The sequence below is a fragment of the Ochotona curzoniae genome, unplaced genomic scaffold (assembly GCF_017591425.1).
Source record: "Ochotona curzoniae isolate NIBS_2020 unplaced genomic scaffold, NIBS_Ocur_1.0 contig_48, whole genome shotgun sequence".
NCBI lineage: Eukaryota > Metazoa > Chordata > Mammalia > Lagomorpha > Ochotonidae > Ochotona > Ochotona curzoniae.
Genome location: NW_024466391.1, coordinates 623,117 through 643,437, shown reverse-complemented (window position 1 = coordinate 643,437; position 20,321 = coordinate 623,117). Strand labels below are relative to the sequence as shown.

At 50.3% G+C, this 20,321-nt stretch overlaps 1 protein-coding gene across 1 annotated transcript in view; it reads right to left on the bottom strand.

Annotated features, from left to right (window-relative positions):
- Positions 1-13,341: 13,341 nt before the first annotated feature.
- Positions 13,342-20,321, bottom strand: part of RAB22A (RAB22A, member RAS oncogene family) — a 47,461-nt gene continuing 40,481 nt past the window's right edge. The window contains exon 7 of the mRNA XM_040988196.1: positions 13,342-19,760. Within this exon, the coding sequence (XP_040844130.1) occupies positions 19,663-19,760 (98 nt within the window). The 3' untranslated portion in view covers positions 13,342-19,662. The remainder of the gene's footprint in view (positions 19,761-20,321) is intronic.

Genomic DNA, 20,321 nt, shown 5'->3' with positions numbered 1-20,321 from the left:
TGATTTACAATCTGACTTGATGAGAATTATGGGAGGCTTGGCGTTTCTATTGCCCTTGGTCATATGGCTAATCACTCCAGAACTTACAAACATCAACAGCCTTGATAGTATTATTTATGAAGTCTGTAACTTGTGAGTGTTGGCTGTGCTCAGCTGGGTGGTTTTCAGGGAGTTTAGAACCAGCTGCAGAGTTGAAAGCATTTCCCGCACTATGGTTCCAACCGCAAGCCCCAGATTTGAGAAGGCACGGGAAGGACGTGGAGCTTGGTAATAACCGCTGAACAATGAGCATTACAAGGAAATAACACAGGTTAGAGGAGGTGAGTGGCTTAGAGGTGAAGACACCGGATCCCTGTCGGTGTGTCTCTGATTCCTGGCTCTGGCCCCTGACTCCGGCTTCCCACCGATGCAAACTCTTGGAGGCATCAGCGATGGTGAGTCACTGGGTTTGTATCCTGTGTCTGGGAGACCTGGACTGAGTTCCTGGCCACTGACTCCAGTCCTGGCCCAAGTGCGTGAATTGGGATGTGAACCAGCACATGGGGACTCTTTCTATCTCTCAAAAAAACAAAAGTAAAAATTAAAATGAGGTAAGGGAAGAAGGGCAGAGGGCAGAGGGTTCTGAATGTGAAGCTTCTGCCTTCTCCTTGTGTGGTCGGAAGGGTCACGCCTCAGTGCTGATGTGTGACCACATGCATCTGGCCTTGCCCACAAGAGAGGCATATGCAAGCCTCAGTGCGCAGAGGTGTTCCTAGGGTTCCCCTCATGTAGGCATTGATTGGTTGGTTGACCTACTCATATGATTGATTTGAGTCTCCAGGTCAACTGATATCGCATGGTCCAAAACCTCCACTCCAAGCTACACCATTGTTCCAGTGCTCTGCTGCATGACTAGCATCAACCCTAAAGTGCATTGTTAAGACCATCCAATACGGAGCAAGGCCATCAGGGACACACTCTTATTAATCAATGCATTCTGAAGGAGTGGGCTTCTGGCGCAATGGGTAAGAACCCACTTGGGGTACTCACATACTCTCCTGGGATGTCTGAGGTCAAGTCATGGCTTCACTTCTGAAACTCGCTTCCTGCTGATGCAATCCCTGAGTGGTGAAAGGTGATCAGCTGAGTTCTTGGGTACCCTGACTTTGGCCTGGCCCAGCCCCAGCTGTGGCAGGCAGCTGGGAACTGAACCAGCGGGTCTCTCTTTCTGCTTCTCTCCCTCACACGTCTTTCTAGTAAAACTAAGTTAAAAAAAAAAAAAATAAAAAACAACAGCAATATCCTGAGGATCCGGAGATGACACAGTGGAAGCTGACTCTGGGCACGGCTCAGTCACCTCCAGGTTTGCCCACTCACAGGCCTTCAGAGGTGAGGGATCAGTTAGGGTGCCATGGACACGAGCCAGTGACTTACCTGCTTTGTCCACATGCTTGCTCCAGGTGCAGGCTGCTAGTAGCAAAACTTTCTGCTCAGTGGCTCAGGGTTGGAAAGCTAGTGTCACATGCAGGGCAGGCAGAGCCTTAGGGAACCCATGTGGGTTTTTCAGTGGGCCTCTGGCGTCATTCAGGGTCACTAGTTCCCCGCTCTCTATTCTTTCAGACAGTCAGAAAGCCTGAGAAGCCCAGAGGATGGGGTGGAGGCTTCTCCATGCTGCCATGAATGTGGCAAAGCTCTGGCAATAACACAGAACTGGCACGGGGCTGGGGCGGGGCTGGCATCTCTGTGGAGTGCACAGCGGCAATGTCTGGCCGGAAGATGATGACCCCTAGGGTTCATGCTGATGTCTGTCAGGCGGGGCAGCGGCTGGGCACCTGCCATGTTATAACTGCCAGTTCTCAAAACACCCGCCTAACATGAACTTGAACTCTTCAGCAAGCACCTGACCTGCAATGCCCTGGAGGGCCCTTTCTCAGCTGAGCACCTCTGCCTTACACTTCTCCTAGGGCACCATGCACGTGGCGATCCTGCAAGACTCTCTGGCAGGGGCTGACTTCTGTCTCGGGTTCTGAGAAACTCAGAAGGTCAAGCAACCGGAGATGCTCAGTGCAGGCTGCCACGGCTGCCCAGGACCAAACCACCCCTGCACTCAGCTTGTGCGGTGTCTCCTCACCTGCACTCTGTGTGCTGGCCCACGGCAGTGCTCAGCACCCAGAGTCCAGCCCGCAGGCTGCATTGCTCATGAGAGCCACTCCAGATGTGGCGATCCTCCACTTGCCCAGGACAGTCTCCTGAGCAGAGCTTTCAGATCACAACCAGTCCACACACATGCAGCCCAGGAGGGAGGAACGACAGGCAGCCTAGCTCTGGAAGGATCAGAAACGTCTCCAAAGAAAACAGCCGTAGCAGGTGCCACAGAGGCACAGGACCAGCCAGAAGGGCTCCGAGCGATCCAGACTGGGAGAACCTGAGCAGCAGTCACATGATGCTGCAAGGGAGTTGAGGCCCCCGGTGTCTCTCAAATATGCATCACGACCGACTGCACAGGCCCAGGGACAGCACTCCGGTTAGTGGCGCTTCCCTAAAGCTGCCACTAACTCCTTCCGGGAAGGCTGTGCCTAGTGCCTTTCACCCAGAGTGACCCAGCTGTCTATCAGCTAATGGCTGGTTGAAGAAAACATGGCTGACATATACTGATGGAATACTATACATCACAACAAGGAATGGAATCTTCTGCTTTTGCAGCAAACTGGAATGCAACTGGAGACCATCATGCTGAGTGAGATAAACCAGACCTAAAAAGATGACATCACATGTTTTCTGTGTGTGAGACGTGTGGTGGCTAATACAAAGAGTACAAAAAACTGCTAATATGTCCGTGTGGAATTGACCCCGTGGGGCTGTGCTGCGCTGCCCTGGCAGCACCGAACCTTGTCGCTCCGTGGACTTTCTCCTGTCACTTGTTGAATCCTTTATTTAATGGAGTGTTAAGCCTGTGGTTATAAAATAATTTAAAATGTTACTGCAAAAAAATAGAAATGTGGAAGAAAGGAAGGAGGAAGGGAGGTAAGTACCGTATTCTTCTAGAACTTGTATCTATGAACTACTTGAAATGTGTTCTTTTTGTGATAATAAAAAAGTTTATAAAAATATTTAAAGAGTACAGTGTGGAAGGTGGGAGAATAGTAACTTTAGGGTTGGGGTCCCTAGGAAGCCATCCGCTAGCCAGGTGGCGGCTCACCACCCTCGCTCACTGAGACACCCAGGGCACGGGGATGTTCTGCTTGTGGCGTTCGCCCCCGAAGCTCGTGGGTGAGAGCACCAGGGCAGCTTCCGCGGCACGACACCCTGCCACGCCTGCTCACGGCTCCTCTAACTGCTGACGTTAGTCGTCTCGGGCCAGAGACAGCTGACTGTCCCCGGAGAGACCAGGGACAGGAGAGTCATCTGCACGCAGCAGTAACACGCGCATCGTGCTAATCACGGCTCATTAGCGGTGACAAATGTGTCACACCCATGCAACAAGCTAACAGGAGAGGAAGTTGCACTAAACGCTTTATTACCTTTGTGGCTTTTCCCTAACTCTGCAACTATTCCAAAATTCAAAGTCTTCAACTTTTTTTTCAGGGCTGGCATCGTGCTGCAATGGGTTAAACCACTGGCCGCCACAGTGGCATCCCAAAGGGGCACCGAGTCCCAGCTGCTCCACTCCCAGGCCAGTTCCTTGCTAATGTTCCTGGGAAAGCAGCAGAGAATGGCTCACGAGCTTGGGCCCCTGTGCCCACACAGGAGACCCAGAAGGAGCTCCTGGTTCCTGGCTGCCCCCTGGCCTGGCCTTCGCTCTCACGGCCATCTGGGAAATGAGCCAGTAGGTGAACAGTCTCTGCTTCTCTCACTCTCTGTAACTCTGCCTTTCAGACAAATTAGTACGTCTTCAGTTTTTTCTTCTTAATAGAATTTTCAGTCTTCTGTATTAGAGTTCTCTGTAGGGCAAACTGTGGCTGCCGTGCTAACGCTGTCAGAGCCGGGTATGCAGGGCCAGAACTGCCAATGCTGAGCTGTGCTGAGCGAAAGGAAGCTCCTGGCTTCGGAGCAGCTCCAACTGTTGTGGCCACTTGGGGAGTGAACCAGTGGGTGGAAGATCTTCCTCTCTCTCTCCTTCTTTCTGTAGATCTGCCTTTCCAATAAAAACAAATACATCTTTAGATTTAGTTCTCCAAGTCTTCAACATGAGTACAGGGTTCCAAAGCCTTGGGCCATCCTTGACTGCCTTCCCAGGCCACAAACATGGAGCTGGAAGGGAAGTGCAGCAGCCAAGACACAACCTGATGCCCATATGGGATCCTGGAGCGTGCAAGGTAAGGACTTTAAGCCACTAGGCTGCCGTGCTGGACCCCAAAATAAATAAATCTTTTTTTAAAAAAGCTTTTGGGTCAACTTCCAATATGTTTGCAGAGACCTTAGCCAAAAGCTGCATGGGAAGTAGAGCAGCCGGGACTGGAACCCGCATTCTGGTATGAGGTGTGGTGGTGTTCACTTCAGAGGAGGCTTAACCTGCTGCCACCTCACTATGTCACCTCACCAGCCTCTCATAAAATGCTCACTCAATTCCTTGAACGTGCGAATGTAAATTTGTACAGTGAGTTCTTTATTGTTCTCATTTCCTTGCACTGTGCGGTGGGTGCTTTGGGGCTCGGCCAGCAAGGCCCTCGCTGTCTGGTCAGGGGTCTGAAGAAAAACACCAAGATAGTTACAATTGGTCCTGAGCCCCTACAGAGGCCATGCAAGCCAGTCCAGGGTCAGCGGAGGGGACTTCCAGGCTTAGGAAGTCTCCTGAACGGAAGGCTGGGAGAGATCTCGCCAGCAGTTTTCTGTGCAGAAGGGTGCAGACAAGGGCCAGACATCGTGGCTCTGTGTGCGGGAAGGCCAGCTGGCTGCGGCCACTGCCGCTCCATCAACAGAGTCCATTCCTGCTGTCGCCCAGACCCAGAGGCTCCACACCACACAAACACATTCTTTTATCCATCTGCAGGCCAGGAGTCTGCAACTAGGTTTTAGGAGGGAAAAGTCAGACTACGAGCAGGGCTGTGTTCCCAGCATCTCTCCCACTCTCCATTGCAGTTGTGTCTCCCGGGAGCCTCACTCCTCACAAAGTTGGGAGGGGCTGTTGACCCTCTTTGGACAGCTGAGGGACCGAGGTTCCGGCCAGGGTCCAAGGGCGCGGGTCTTCTCTGACAGTTGCAGTAACCTGGCCCCACTTGGTGTTGTCAAACAAGCCTTCCATTTTGCATTGGTAGGAGAATTCCAGAAAAGTTACAAAGAGCGTGGGCCATTCTCACGTGGCCCACCCAGTGCTGTCTATGTCATCGGGCCCAGCCGGACACCCCAGTGAAAATGAAGACCTGGCACCTCAGTAGGACCTCAGGCCCTGGCTTTGCATACCACCAGTTTCCCCATTCCAGGACTCCCCTTAGGGTGTCGCATGGTCTCCAGTCAGATTGTTTCCCTACAAACAGCTTCTAGAAGTTCCCTAGAGGACAGACTCCAGGTCAACCACTCCAAGAGCTGTTCAATGGCTTCTGCGCCCAGCAGCTACAGACGAGGACACTGAGGCGGTGACAGGAGGATGATCTGCCCAGGAGAAGGAGCTGGAAATGAGGGTGAGGGCCAGGGTGAGGTCAACGCCAGGGCCAGGTGAGGGGCACACTGAATTAGGAGGCTGCAACTGACAAGGGGGAGCACGGAAATGGTTGTGAGCCCATGGTATGTCTGCCCCCGGTAGAGCAAGCTCCATGAGTGGCCCGTCTCTGTTTGACCTAATGAAAAGCGAGAAGGAAAGTCCAGGGTGGGGTGGCCAGGGGCTGAAGTCCAGGACAAGCTAGCACATTGTCCATTTCGAACACAAAGCCAGGAGTTTGGGAAGGGGTTGGCGTGGGCCCAGCTGTTGGTAGTGTGACATTAGGGCAAAGATGCAGGAGGCGCTGCCTCCTGGGCTCAGGACCCGGCTCAGCAAGCTGGGGCACCCGGGCTGCTGTGGGCTGCCCAAGTTCAGAGCTTCACCCAGCTGGCCACACAGCCCCAGCTGCCCCTCTGTTCTTCATCCTGAGTGTGAGCAGCCAGAGGTGCCCGATACCCCTGTCTCCAGGCTTGGAAAGTGAGAGGTACTTAATTCATGCTTGATGAATAATCAGAATCATGTAATTAAGAATCTGAGGGGATGGGGTGAGGGGAGGGAGCCTGCTCAGTCCTTAGGACGGGTCCCCAAGCACCCAGAAGGCCACATTTGCATACAAATAATTGATATTCTAATTACAAATCATTCGTATTGATTTATTAAGCGGATTCCCAAAGGATCTCTAGAAAATAATTAGATTGCACAGCGCTCAGGGGTGGGCCCAGTGTGTTTACTGCGCTGCTTCATGTGCGGTCTCTGTGGTGGGGGTGGGGAGGGTATATGGGCTGAGTCGCAGGGAGCCTGCCAGGGTCCCCACAGTGTCGCAGGGTGCAGCGGGAGCATGGATGCTCAGCACAGCGAATTCCTCCTCGGCAGGCTGGTCCTGGTACCTCCCTTTGGAAGCAGATGTCACGGGGGCGCAGGGTAGAGACGGACCCCCTTCTAGTGGGCGAGACCAGACATGAGTGGCTCTGCAGGGCCGGGAGACCTGTCTTCCAAATCACCTCCAAGACCTGGCAGGAAAAGCAAGGACAAAAGGTTCCCACAAACAGCAGGTGAAAGCAGCACCCCAAAAGGTGACCAGAGAAGATGGGCAGGGCAAGAGGGTGCTTGGAAAGCCATTTCCCACTCCCATCTCCAGGAGACTGCAGAGGACGGTTCTCCAGCGACGGTCACGACTCTGCTTTAATCTCTGGGGGGAGCTGACCAGCTTGGTACAGCATGCAAAGTCGATACAGAGCTCTCAGGGAGCCCAGGTGGCAGCAGGCATTGCCATGGCACCCTGGGCTGTGGCAGGGGTGGGAGGCCTGGGCTTAGCGCGGCAACTCCCAGGTCTCCCTCTGCCCGCAGCAGTGGTTGACTTTGGGTTGTGTAACCCACCCAGGCCACGCCTGTAGCAGCACAGGCAGGGTGACCAGGAAGAGGAAGGGACACTAGAAAGGCTGGAGGCTGGAGGTGGGCTGGGGCATGGGTTAGGGATGTGACGCTCTGCTCTGGGTTGGTTCCTGGCAGACACAGGCTGAGGCCATGAGCAGAGCAGGCATGGTGAGCAGCAGCCAGCAGCCAACTGGACCAGCTGCGTGGCCCATCTGGGCAGTCTGGACAATGCTGCTCTGAGTGGGCTTAGGCGTGAGCACAGAGCAGTGACCTGGAGGGACGTGGGTGTCCTGGGACTTGAGGCTACCACAGGATAGCATCCCAGGCTAACTCTGGCTGCCAGGGTCTGCCTGCCCCTCACTGTTTCAGCCTTTAGCTGTATTCTTGGAAAGGTGGGCTGCAACAGAAGTCAGTACCTGCTCAGATCTGGGCGGATGCAAACTCAGCTAGCAGAGGATGGTAGCATGTGGCATGAGCCGTCGTGGGGAGCAAGCAGGGCTGCCATGCATGCTTCCAGCATTCCTCAGGCTGGCACGTGGTTGCTGTGGGCAAGCGTAGGTGCCATGGTGCTCTCCAACACTGTGGCTGCTGCAGAGTGGGTTGGTGTGTTACAAGAAAACGGAACCATTGTGTGGCAACCCCCATCCCAAACAGGACCAACGGCATCTAGGCATCAAGGCATTCCAAACCAATGGTCCATCATCACAGTAACCTGGGAAGACAGCCTCACCCTCCTGCCTTTTATTTTAAAGATTTATTACTTTTTATTGGAAAGGCATATCAGATTTACAGAGAGAAGGAGAGATGAAAGATCTTCCACCCACTGGATCACTCCCCAAATGGCCAACAGTCAAAGGTGAGTTGATCTGAAGCCAGAAGCCAAGAGCTTCTTCTGGGTCTTCCAGGCAGACACAAGATCCCAAGGCATTAGGTCATGCTCTAATTGCCTTCCTAGGCTACGAGAAGAGAGTTGGATGGGAAGTGGAGCCACCAGGACTTGAATCAACAGCCATATGGGATGCTGGCATTGGCAAGGTGAGCTGGGCTTTCTCTCTATCCCTCCCACTCTTTTTGAATGTCACCAAATAAAAGCAAACCACTCTTCATTTATTCTGACAGATGCAGTGACAACCTTATTTCCTGGAGGGGAGAGGAAACACAGAAGAGCCTGCCCCCATTTTTATTTCTCAGGTCAACACCCTTTCGGCAGGTCCTCATTGCTGTGCGTCATGGTAAGGCCTGCTGTGTGGGAGGACTCGCAAAACCTCGGCCCGAGTCTCTCCTTTAATTATTCCCCAGAGAGATGCAGGACTCGGCCGTGGCAGGGAGGTTTAACGTTTAATGACACAATAAATGATGGATCAGCCTGGGACAGTCGGCACCTAGGAGAGGAGGGGTGGGGACGGCGGTGACCTCGGCTCCGGGCGACCCTGCACCCCGTTCTCAGCCGTCTGGGTCCCTCCCCGCACCTTTCTGCTCCCTGCCGGCACCTCACTTCTCTGGACACATCTCCCCTGACCCCACAATTCTTCTGCAGTTGTGGCTACCAGGAGCCTTTGTCTTTTTCTCATTTTATTTAGCAATTTTGGCCATTTATCTTTTCTTCATTTTGTTTGCGTGTGTACGCACAAGCTTGTGTGGGTGTCCTTTTTTCCCCTTCAACTACAGCATTATGAAAAATGAAGACAAGCTCTTCCATCTTTTTAGGCTTTTATATCGAAGCAATAAAGTGGCCCCTAATGGACTCACCGTGAGGAGAGCGGATGCTGAGCACACATGGCTCTGTAACAGGCAGTCGGCGGCGAGGGTTCCTAATGGGATTTGTACCTTGGTTATTGGTACAATTAATAATATTGATTTGTGCAGACTCCTGAGCTCTCTAGTTAGCCACAGGGTTGTTGAAACTCAACAAATAAAATCACACCCAAGGAACAGCGGAGGTGTTCTCACGGCCTGAAAGCTCACTGTGGGGGACCAACCTCACCATGCAGCTCAGTGGCTCGCTGGAGAACTGGACTCCAGCCCGCATCTTGGGACGTTCCGTGCAAGATGTAGAGTCCCTCTGGGCTAACCTGGAACACTGGTCACTGCTCAGGAACCCTGCTCTGTGCCCGGGGTTCTCCTCTCGACCCTCTGGGTGACTGGGCTTATTATTTTTTTCCCAAAAATATGTATTTATTTAAAGGTAGTGTGTCAGAAATCTCCCATCTACTGGTTCAGTCCCAAGCCATGTGGGTGGCAGGAGCCCAAGCATTCAGACCAGCAGTTTTTGTCATCGCAGGCACATCACAGGGCGGCTGCCATCAGAAGTGAAGCCAGGGACTTGAACCAGCACCCCCATTTGAGAAGCACACGCCACCGTGAAATACAGAATAATCACCAAGCGTCAAAACTTGCCTTGGTGTCAGCACACACACAGTTTCCTGCAGGCCGTTTCTACAACCTACACCTGGCCATCAAGCACTCTCATCTCCCATAACACCCCCAGACAGCAGCCAAGGAACACAGAGAGAAAACGCTCAGGGACCCTGACAGTTGGGTACGGACGGTCACACCTGAAACAGGAAGTCACAATTCCAAAGCAGCATTTCCGACGGGATGGTATTCAGCACGACGGCTTGGACGGAAGTTTGTTTTTTGCATATAACGTTTGATGCGGTAGCAAACCATTTGGTTGACAGAGTGTTGCATTCTTAGCTCATTCAGAAAAAGAAAGAAAACACACAAAATCTAGCTGCCAAGTGTTCCTGTTTATATGCAAACAAGGCATGTCAAGGCATGATGTGGCCCTACCACTTGAGTAGCTCCTGGCAACCTTAATGTTGACAGTATACCATTGGCGCACTGTCTGTGCCTTACCAATGTGTATGAATTTGCAATCTCTCTTCACGACCCCACAATCATCTTTGAATCTTTGGTTAGTGGAGTGCAGGTCTGCTTGCCTGCCCGTGGTAAATTTCCACATTTTCATCCAGGCTGCCTGCAACACGAAATAAGAGCAGCCCCGCGGCTGGGAGGCAGTAACCCCTGAGATTAGCCCAGCACCCCTGCGACCGCTTCTCCAGAGGTGGTCTTTGCATCCCTGCGACCGCTTCCTGGAAGAGTCTGAAAAGGTGCTCTGAAAATAAAAAAATCGAAATGACTGCAGGCCTGATTAAAATCCTAGCAAAGTGACTCATCTTGACAAGGTGTTAGCTGTGACTTCTCTCTCACCAGCTCCATCAGTGCTGCAAAGCTAAGTGGTAACAGTCCTGCTGGCAGATCAAGAAGGCCAGCGACGCTCGGCTCCCTAACCAACACTGACATTTTCAGAGCAGAATCATGGTTTTGCTAGCATTAAAAGCCACGTAATGGCAACATGGAAAAGGCCCTGCACTGTATTTTCTAATTTCCTATCTCAATGGAAATCTGCTTCTTGAATTCTAACGGAAGAACATTTGGCCAACAACGTTGAGCTTACTTAGGTCTCACAGGCTCTAAGTCTAGTTGCTTCCGGAAAAACAAAGCTTAGCTGTTCTGCGTGTGCACATAAAACATCCCTGCTTGTTTGGGGGTGTGGTCACTTGCTTCTTCCTCTTCAATGGGATCATTCTTTCACTATCTAGAAACGAAGACTGGTTTCTGGCACAGGGCTGTTGTGGTACATCATACAACATTGTTCTTCTTAACACTGATGTGTTAAGACCCCTAACCCTATTTCTCCACCTTGAGAACATACGTATCAGGGGCTGGTGTTGTGACATAGCAGTGAAAGCCGCCACCCGTGTGTCGGTTTAAGTCCCAGTTGCTCCGTTAGCAATCCAGCTCGCTGTCAGTGAGCCTGGGAGGACAGTGGCGGGCAGCTGCCTTGCATCCACGTGGGACGAAGCTCCTGGCTCCTGGCTTCAGTTTGGCCTGACCTTGAATATTGCAGTCACTTGGGAAGTGAACCAGCAAGGTGAAAGATACTGCTTTTGTCTCTGTTAACGCTTTCAAATAAATAAGTGAGTAAATTTTCAACACAAACACATATATCAGGTATCAGAATGAAGCGAATACATGCTGTAAAGCTGTACACACTCGCCCCAAATCTGGCTATGAAGATTTTACTGATACGATTGAACAGATGCAAGTATTAGTAAAAGGAAAAATGAACCACATGCCATTTTCAGTGTATTGAATTAATTTTTATTAAAGATCTGAACACAGGGTTAGGATGCAGGAGTTCCTGATTTTGTTTTTAAGGTTTATTTTCACCTGCTTTTGAAAGGCAGGGGTGAGGGGGAAAGAGAAACAGAGAGGAAGCATTGGTCCACTCAGTCCCGCAGTGTGTGCAACGGCGAGCGTGGGCCAGGCTGCGGCCAGGAGCCCAGAGCGCCGGGGTCCGAGGACTCAGGCCTTCACCTGCTCCTCCCAGGCCGTGGCAGCAGGAAGCTGGATTGCAAGTGGAGAAGTAAGGACTCAATCAGCAATGTGGTGTGGGAGGGGCATCGCAAGAGGACGCCTAACCTCCGTGCCTCCTGCCTTTCAGTAAAAAGGAATCCCACATACAGTAAAGAATGTTAAAAGTGAAGATGTACACACAAGTAGCAAGTGAAAAGAAAAGCGACAGTTTTGTCCCCAAAGTATATTCTCTCAGAGATACACTACCAATAGCTTGGGCTACAGGCTTGAAAAGCTGAGCTGGTGTCAGTGGCGGCAGGGATGCCGGGCGAGCACAGTTCTCACATCCGCTGGTGGGAAGAACACGGATGTACTGCTTGGGAAAACGCAAGCGAAACAAACAGAGGTATGGAGAGGAGCTCTCTTTTTCATGACCCAGAAATTCTACTCCCAGGACATGCTTCTATACAGCAGACACATTGAAGAATTTTCTTATTGAGCTGATTAGACTAAAACATCAATGCCTATCCACATAGAATGGATACATAATGGCGATGTGTTCACCCAATGGCAGAGAACGTGTGTAAAGTCCTGTACAGCACTGCCCAGTGGAAACAGCTAGATCCTGGAATGAGGTCCACGGCAAACCGAGCGTGGCCCCTGGGGTGGCTGCGGGGCAGTGCCCGCATCCCACATCGGGGGGCCTGGGTTCTCAGTCCCATTGCCAGCCTCTGGCTTCCGTGTACCTTGGCAGGGCGGCAGGTGTTGGCGGCCCCCGCTCTGCACACGGGAGGTGCCTGGCTTCAGTCTGGCCTGGGTGCAGGTCTTTGGGCAGTGACCAGCAACGGAAGATGTCTGCATATCTTTTTCTCTGCTTTACAAATAAAATCAATCCATTTTAAAAGTTCAAAACCAGACACAGCTGCTGTTTGATGTCAGAAAACAGGAGAAAAGCCTTGGACTCCTGCACCCACATGGGAGATCCAGAAGCTCCTGGTTCTTGACTTGGGATCGGCTCAGCCCTGGCTGCTGAAGTTACTTGGGGAGTGAACCAGCAGACGGAAGATCTTTCTCTCTGTAAGTCCTTCTCTCTGTAAATCTGCCTTTTCAATAAAACAATAATAATAATGGGCAGCAGCAGAGTCTGGAGGGAGGCACGGGCGAGGGTTTCTGGAGTGTGGACAGTGCCTCGAGCTTCTGCATCTGAGGGCTGTAGCCTTAGGGAAACGGATTGAGCTATACCCGAGAGCCATGGCGGTTTCTGCGCGTGCTCTACTCGCACAATAGCGAACCACCCACTGTTATGGAGTGGTGGTTTTAGCTCAGAAGGGATTACTGAGGTGGCTTACGCAACCCTCCGAGTACCAGCTCTTTGTTAAGGCCGAGCTGGATGTAGTGCACAGGTGTTCTGTCAACGCAGTTACATGGGGTAAGCTTTTATGCTCCCTGTGTGGAGAAAGGAAAGCAGCATCACACACAGGGGTGGGGTGGGGACCTTGTCCAGACTCTCAATCCACACAGGTGCTACACTGAGAGTCAAACTCCCTCTGGTCTCAGGCGCGTTCACGTCAACAGGCAGCCCCAGAGCAGAGGGGTGCTTCCGCAGGCACCGGGCAGCATGTGGGAGCTGTGGACCAAGGGCCACACTGGGTGTCTTACTCACCCCCACGGACTGTTAGCCAAAACATTTGCCACCAGGAACCAAGGCACCTGGCCGCTGTTTCTGGAGGTGGCGGTGGGGCACAGCAGCACTCCCTCTGGCTGGTGGCTTGCAGTCCTGCCCCAGCAAGCTGCCCCCCCAACCCACAATGAGGTGCAGGGTCAGATACAGACGCTGGGGAGGCTGCATCTGCCAACACCAGCACGTGCTGCCCTCCTGGCCCCAGGGCTTGGAGAGTCTGAACGCCAGTGTGGAATGACTGGAGGGGACCTGCTTAGGTGTGGCGAATGGCAGCACAGGACACCACTTGCAAGGCAGACCCAGGCATTTGTAAACATAGCATTTTATTAACAAAATGTTTACACCCTTCTTACAACAAAGTGTATAGTGATTCAGCATGTAACGCTATAAAAGCACAGGATACTCAAGCTAAAACAATCTTGTTGAAAAGGAAGACAAATCAACCTGTATTTGCAAACTACCCACTACTGGCATAAGGACAAGAAAAATCGTACAACAAAAACTCTCACAGGTCTAGCTTTGTTTCATCAGTGTCTCTAAACAATACAGACATCATACAGTTTACACAGACTTAGGTCCAGCCCAAGGTTAAGACTGCAAAAATAAAGTCTTCAAACACCCACGTGAGCCTGGGGAACCGGCAGGACAGGAAACCGGGCCCTGCAGCCAAGCCTCGGCGCTAGGCAACAGCCAACTGCCAGGCTACCACGCAGCCACACTTGTAAGCAACTTCATCTTACTTTCCCATGATTGACACTATTAGAAAAAGGCACAAAAATCTCACTCCTTGCATCAGGTCTTAGAAAGGCAAGACATTTTTACAAGAAATGAGACTTGCTGGTACGACGGCTTAGCTTTTTGTTTACTCTGCTTAGAAACATCTAGATTTTTCTCCACGGCTGTTTTTCTGGACTTGAACACCTTTGAACAGATGCTCTGCCACCAGCTCCCCAAGTTCTGACAAGCACCTGTGTTGTCACTTGCAGGGTTGCTGCTGCCCAGGGTCCTCACCTCCAACCGGCTCTGTCAGCATGTGCCACACCCTCCACTCCAGCAGCCTGGGGTGGGCCAGCCCTGCCTCTGACCATGAAAGGCCACAGAAGGCCTGTCATGTGCTGAAAAGGTGACCCGGGGGGCTGGAGGGATGGGGAGCTATGCAACTCCTAGGGAGAGCCCTCAGCCAAATGAAAATAAGGGAAATAAAGCAGGGGGCTTTGGTCACTGAGCAGGCAAGGCGTAAATTCCTCAGAAGGTCAGAGGAATGATTGACGATTACGTGAGTGGCCCATAAAGTGGAATGATGGAAAGACTGAGTTGGATGAGTTAAAAAAAAAAATCTTTGCCAGGGCAATAAAGTTCTGTCTACACAGTACAACAAATGGTTTAAAAATAGAGCCACTCATCAGCGGCTCTGACTAGCGGCCACCTGCTAATCATGTCCCCCACATTTAATCAACTGGTCCTTCAGATGTCGTGTGTGTGAGCTATATCATTAAACTTTCACAAACTCTGCAGCAACTTCATATAGGAACCAAGTGGAGGTTTCAAGATTTTTTTCAGATTCAAATACGGTGTAAAATAAGGAATGGTCACCAAGCCAAGTGGAGCACTGCCATAGGTCTCGGCCGAGGACTGCCTGTGACGGAGGGCCCCTGCCAGCCGGGCGGCCAGGGAGCTCTGGAGGAACAGGTGTGCCCAGCTCGCAATGACAGGAGCTGCGGTGTTCAGGAATTTCCTCGACAAGTGCAGTTCACTCCCACTTACAAAATGCTCATTTCATGAAGACAGTTTCTCCCCAATCCCACATTAAAACATTTGTCTCCTGAAGCAGTGGAAAGTTCTTAGATGAAGTGGTGTCAGTCACACTGCTTGTCTCTGCTGCAGACCCCAGAGAGCAGTAAGGGCCACAGTTTAAAGCTGTCAATTAAAGAAGCTCGTTCAAACAGTCGTTACTATCTTAGCACTTCCATTAATTGGCTGAGAGAACTTGGCACTGGCAATCCCCTTCCATGGAAAGCTACCCACGACTTTGTTTGTTGCTGCAATTATGAAGCCCCTGATGAGGCACTGGGTACCAGACAGATTTTTAAATAACCTTGCAGCTAAATAATAATAAAAAAACTATTTGTTAGACACCACAGTTTTAATTTTACTATTTGCTGATAATATAATCTTACTATCTACAATGTTCACCATAAGAAAAGCAATAGATGGAAGGTCTGAGATTTCTTAATTGAACTTATGAATTCTTTTGTTTTGAAGCTATATGTATGATTAAATTCTGAGATGAAAGAACAGGTCTTAGTTATCTCTGACAGTACAGATCATCACACTAAACTTTACCTATACCACCAGAAGTCCTTCCAGCTTTGCAGTGTAAATCCTATGTTACGAGAACCCTGAAGGACAGTGGGCAATATGGAGGCTCTGCATTCTATTTATTCACTTTCCTTATGTTTAATGAAACTTCAACACAACAGGTCTCTTACTTATCATTCTCGTAGATGGAGGCTCCTCAAAAATATAATACCCTTCTAATATTTTTTAAGACTTTCATTTGCACATAAGACAGGACAAATGCCCCAGAATTTCATTAACGTTTGTTGCAAACCAGCCAATCAAACTGGCTGACTCGCATTCCCGGGAGTCAGGCTCAGCTCCTTTGCTGTCAGAAGTCTGCAGGGTTGTTTCTGGGGGGCCTGCCTGCGTTTCTCCCCACCCCTCCTGGTCTTTCTGAAGCCATACACAATCAGGTGTAGCTCTCAGATCATTTGTTGCTTGGGCTTTTTTTTTTTTTTTAAATCATCGTATACCCCAGGAGCTAAGACAACTCTCCCATATGCTGCCTCCAAGGGCTTATTGTTCCTGGTGAGCCAAGAACTGAAGGCAGGGCTGTACTGAACAGCTCACTGCTTGAACGCAGAGCCCATGTCTTCATTTAAAAATATTACCCAAGCGGTCCATCTCTTGCAGCCAGTAAGCAAAAGCTGTGCTACTGCTAGTTCCTTTAAAGAGCTCACAAGACGCAGGCGGTGGCAGGCTGGCACTGTCACCAACTCCCCACGTGGACTCAGGAGGAACGTCAGCAGCCGGGGAGGCCTCCTGGTGTCCGGAAGCTGGTGTTTACCGCCTCCCTCGCTTGCTAAACCACTGACCAAGGCCCCATCTGTTACATGCATAACATACTGCGTGCCTCTGGCTTATCCTGCAAGGCCCCTGAACCAGAGTGGTAGTGTGCTGAAAGGAACTGATGTAACGTCGCGTGCAGTTCACTCGCAGGACACAGCAGAGGAACAGCACCAAGTTCAGAGCCTGGGAAGCATGTCTGCTTTAACACGATGCCACCAGCATGTGCAATCGGCCCTGGCAGTGACAGGAAAGCCATGGACCGGTTAGCTAGGAATTTCACGACTAGCTCCAGGGTTTAAATTAGAAGAACTCCTATACCTATCTTTCTTCCTTGAGAGCAGAAATGAAATGAGAGACAAGGGGAGGTCTGGGATTCAGTATGTTTTTTTTTTTCTTTTTCCTTTTCTTCCTCTTCTTATGTAATTAAAAATAAAAACGGACAGCCTTAAGAAATACACTGGCCCGCTGAAGGCACTCGGCCTCTGCACCTCTCGGGGCAGGTGGCTTCCAGGCGCCAGGGCACAGCGGGAGCAGTACCAGCGGGCAGCAGGGCAGTCCGGGACTGAGCAGCAAGCGCATCGCTGCGCCTGACCGTGGCTGACGGAAGGGCTCGCGGCAGGTCCTCCTCCGGCCCGTCACTTAGCAGAGTTTAAAATGAAGGACACTTAGTCATACACCTACTTTATGTTCCTTTAATGATCCAGTGATAGTTAAGTAGTTATCACAGGATCAGAAAAACACTTATGTGAGAGGGGAGGCCCGGGGAACAACAGTTTCTAGGACTGGACATCTGCAAAGAGCTTACTTCACTTTCTCTGAAAGAAGTCGATACACACTGCGGCCAAGTAGGATTTTTTCCGTCTGTTTGGTCACCACATCTTAAGGGAATCAAGAGTTCTGTAGATGGGCTGTGACTCAACTCCTTGGAAATCTAGTCATTTCTTGTAAGAAATAATAAAGAAAATATGAAATGTGCATTAGATCATGGCTTAGCATGGTCGATACTTCAAAGCATGGCGTCTTACTTTAATACGAATCTTTGCATTCTGAAAGTGAACATCCATTCACACTGCATATGGATTCTGGATCTGACAGCCACTTGCTGCTGCTGGTGAGCATTGAAAACATACAACGTGAGGAATGATACCATGCCAGTTTCTTAAACAGACTGACAAGGAGGAGGGGGAAGGGGCCCAGAGATGCCCAGGCACAAGGCCCTCACTATGCATTCTTTGTATATGAGACACTGGGGGTGGGCAACAGAGTGGACCCACACTCCAGGCTTGGGAGGAATTTGAGAAATCACAGATGGAGACCAGCTGCAAGAGGCCGGAAACAGGCCACACTGGGCGACACACAGCAAGGTTTCAGGGTGAGGGTAAAAGGCACACTGAAGTTGGCCAGCAAGAACAAGTCCAGAAGAGGGGACTGTGCCTGACCCTGCCCAGCGAGAGCCACGTAATCGCCCACTGCGGGAAGCTCATCGCTTTGTGTCATCTTTGGGTGACACAGACAAAAAGGACCACAAACACATGGTCTCCTTGGTAATGAGCCCAGCCGTCCTCCGCTTTTATTTTGTTGTCATGGAGGTGGAGGCTCTGCAGCTGGAATATCGGAGCCCTGCCAGGGAGGTGGCTGCGTGCCCTGGGTCCACTGTGGATGCATGTAAATAAGGTCCAACCACCTCAGGTGTAAATAGTCCAGCCCTGGAAATGACATGTTTTCTCTAGCAGCTTGCTAATTTAACACTGGGTGGGAAGGGGAATGCTAGGGGGATGGCGAGCCCACATGTATCCAAAATGAAACATACATTCTTTGTATATGTCAATAAAAGAATAAAATAATTGCAAATGCTTCAGCTACAGAAAAGAGAAAAAGGATTTTCTTTTTACTTAATCTGAGTTATGATTTTCTCATTATAATCTAGCCACTTCAAATGGGGGGGCACCTAGAAACACCAATTATTTTTAAAAGTTTCTACTGTTCAGTTTAAGGATACTCTGAAAACACAATTTTGTCTGAAATTCAAGTTGTTTCATTTCCTATTTAATCTTGTAAATTTCCTTCTCTAACAATACTCAGGTTGAAAGGGTGCCAAATTAGACCAGGAACAAATTTTCACCAACCTCACTTCAGTGCCTTATTTTTAGATTATATTAAAAACCTCATTAGGCTCCCTGAGGGAAAAAGAGTGTTAACCGCTAACAGAGGCTGTGCAAAATAAAGGAAAGAGAAGGATAAGCTAGACTGTTAGCAAGGAAAGGTCTCTTAAGACACTTGGGCTGAGGCTGCTGTGAAAGCTAAAAAGAAACTTATTACCAAGACCAGGCCAATGACTTGAGCTTCGGGGAGCTTGGGGTGTCATCTTTCCCCCAGGCTAGGGAGGACCAGCTGGCTTGTCCAAGTGGCCTATGTCTTTACCACGACTTCCAGGAGGGACTGGCAGGGGACAGCAGTGGGTGGAAGGAGGGCAGAGAATTCTCCTGAGGACTGTGAGCTAAGTGCCGTGTGCCTCAGCACCCCACTCATGGTGTTGCAGGGTCTCCCACGGGCAGGCTGGAGAATGGGTGGGCACACGTGACACTGGGGCAAGACTAAATGGAGGGCTCAATGAAACTCAGAATTTATTAATGTATTTACATAATTTCTCACCTGTAAGAAACGGTCTCATAAATATAGACAACAACTTTACATATGCTAAGCAAGAGAGCTGTTTCCCCACCAAAATGCTTGTGTTAAATAAAATAAAATCGACAGCATTTACACCCCTGTCTTTACTCTCCCTCCTTCCTCTTTTCAAAACCACTGGTAGGCATTTCAGAACACACATCACTGAACCTATTCCAGAAAGCTTAGCCCTACCACCTCGGGACGACACCTTGTCTCTAAGGTGACACCGTGGTGCTGGGCCAGCAGCACACAAGGGCCGAGTGAGGCATGCGCCAAGCGCAGCTAATTCACTGCGGGGTTCGGAGCCTCCCACGGTCAGTAAGAAGTACTTCAGAGACGGCAGGGATGAAATTGTTTCCATTTTATAAATAACCCATTTTAGCTGCAAATAATAACTGCCATCCCTCCATTTACCACACCCTACCCACATTTTGAATGACACAACTCCTTCCAGCAGTGGTAATGGGAAACGTAAGGGGATTACAATCTCCACCAGGTCTCTTTCCCTCTAGAACCTTGAAAAGTGCTAATTTTCCCTTTACAAATGTTACATAAAAATCTTGATTACAAAACTACTCAACAATTTAATCCTACATCCGTATAATTATATGCTCCTTGTCAGCGAGGTCAAAAGCCAAGGTGCGTTCTCTCTGTACACAGCAGGCCTGCGTGGCCCCCAGGTCCACAGCCTGCACGCTGCTGTTGAGGTTTTCTCACACAACACAGCTGTTCCATGTCTGCAGCCAACCAGATGAAAACTGGGGCAGGGCCCCCCGGCCTGTGAACTTGCAGGACCACGCACTTCATCCTCAAGTCGGAGCGGCCCCTGCAGTCAACAGCAGCTGCGCCTGGGCTCCGAAGGCTGCCTGCGCAGTTTGAAGCCCTTGCTGCCGGGTGTCGGGTTCGCGTCACTGGAGGGAATTCTTCGACCTAAACAAAAATGGAAGGGTGGTGGAGGCAGGAGAAATGAACTTTAATTTTTCAAATCTTTTTGTTCTCATCCAATAATCTTTTTCAGATGCAATTTGACAGGTTTCATGTAAGTTTTTTTTTTTAAAGAAAACCTAGTTAATATTTTACTTTGAAATACATTTTAAGTTCACAAAGAAGCATTGCAGAGACCCTGCAGAGAGCTTCTACCCCTTTCCCGATCTCCCTAAGCGCTGGGATCCTACACGAGCATCCACAGGGCTATCTGTTGCAACGAACAACACTCCACACTGCACCTAACTCCAGACCACTGTCAGAGGTAACGGTTCTCCCATGTTGCTGTTTCTGTCTCAGAATCCAAACAAACATGGGCATCCTACTCTGTGTGGCCCAAGTTTTTTAATTAAAAAAAAAAATCCATACTGAGAATATTTGAAGTAACTGATACACAGCTCAGGATGGCACCAGATCATCTGTGAGGGGCCTCCAGCCCATCCCACCTCTCCCTGCAGGCAGACAGCACGCCCTCTTACCCTGCCTGCTGCTGTCACTCAGTGTGCC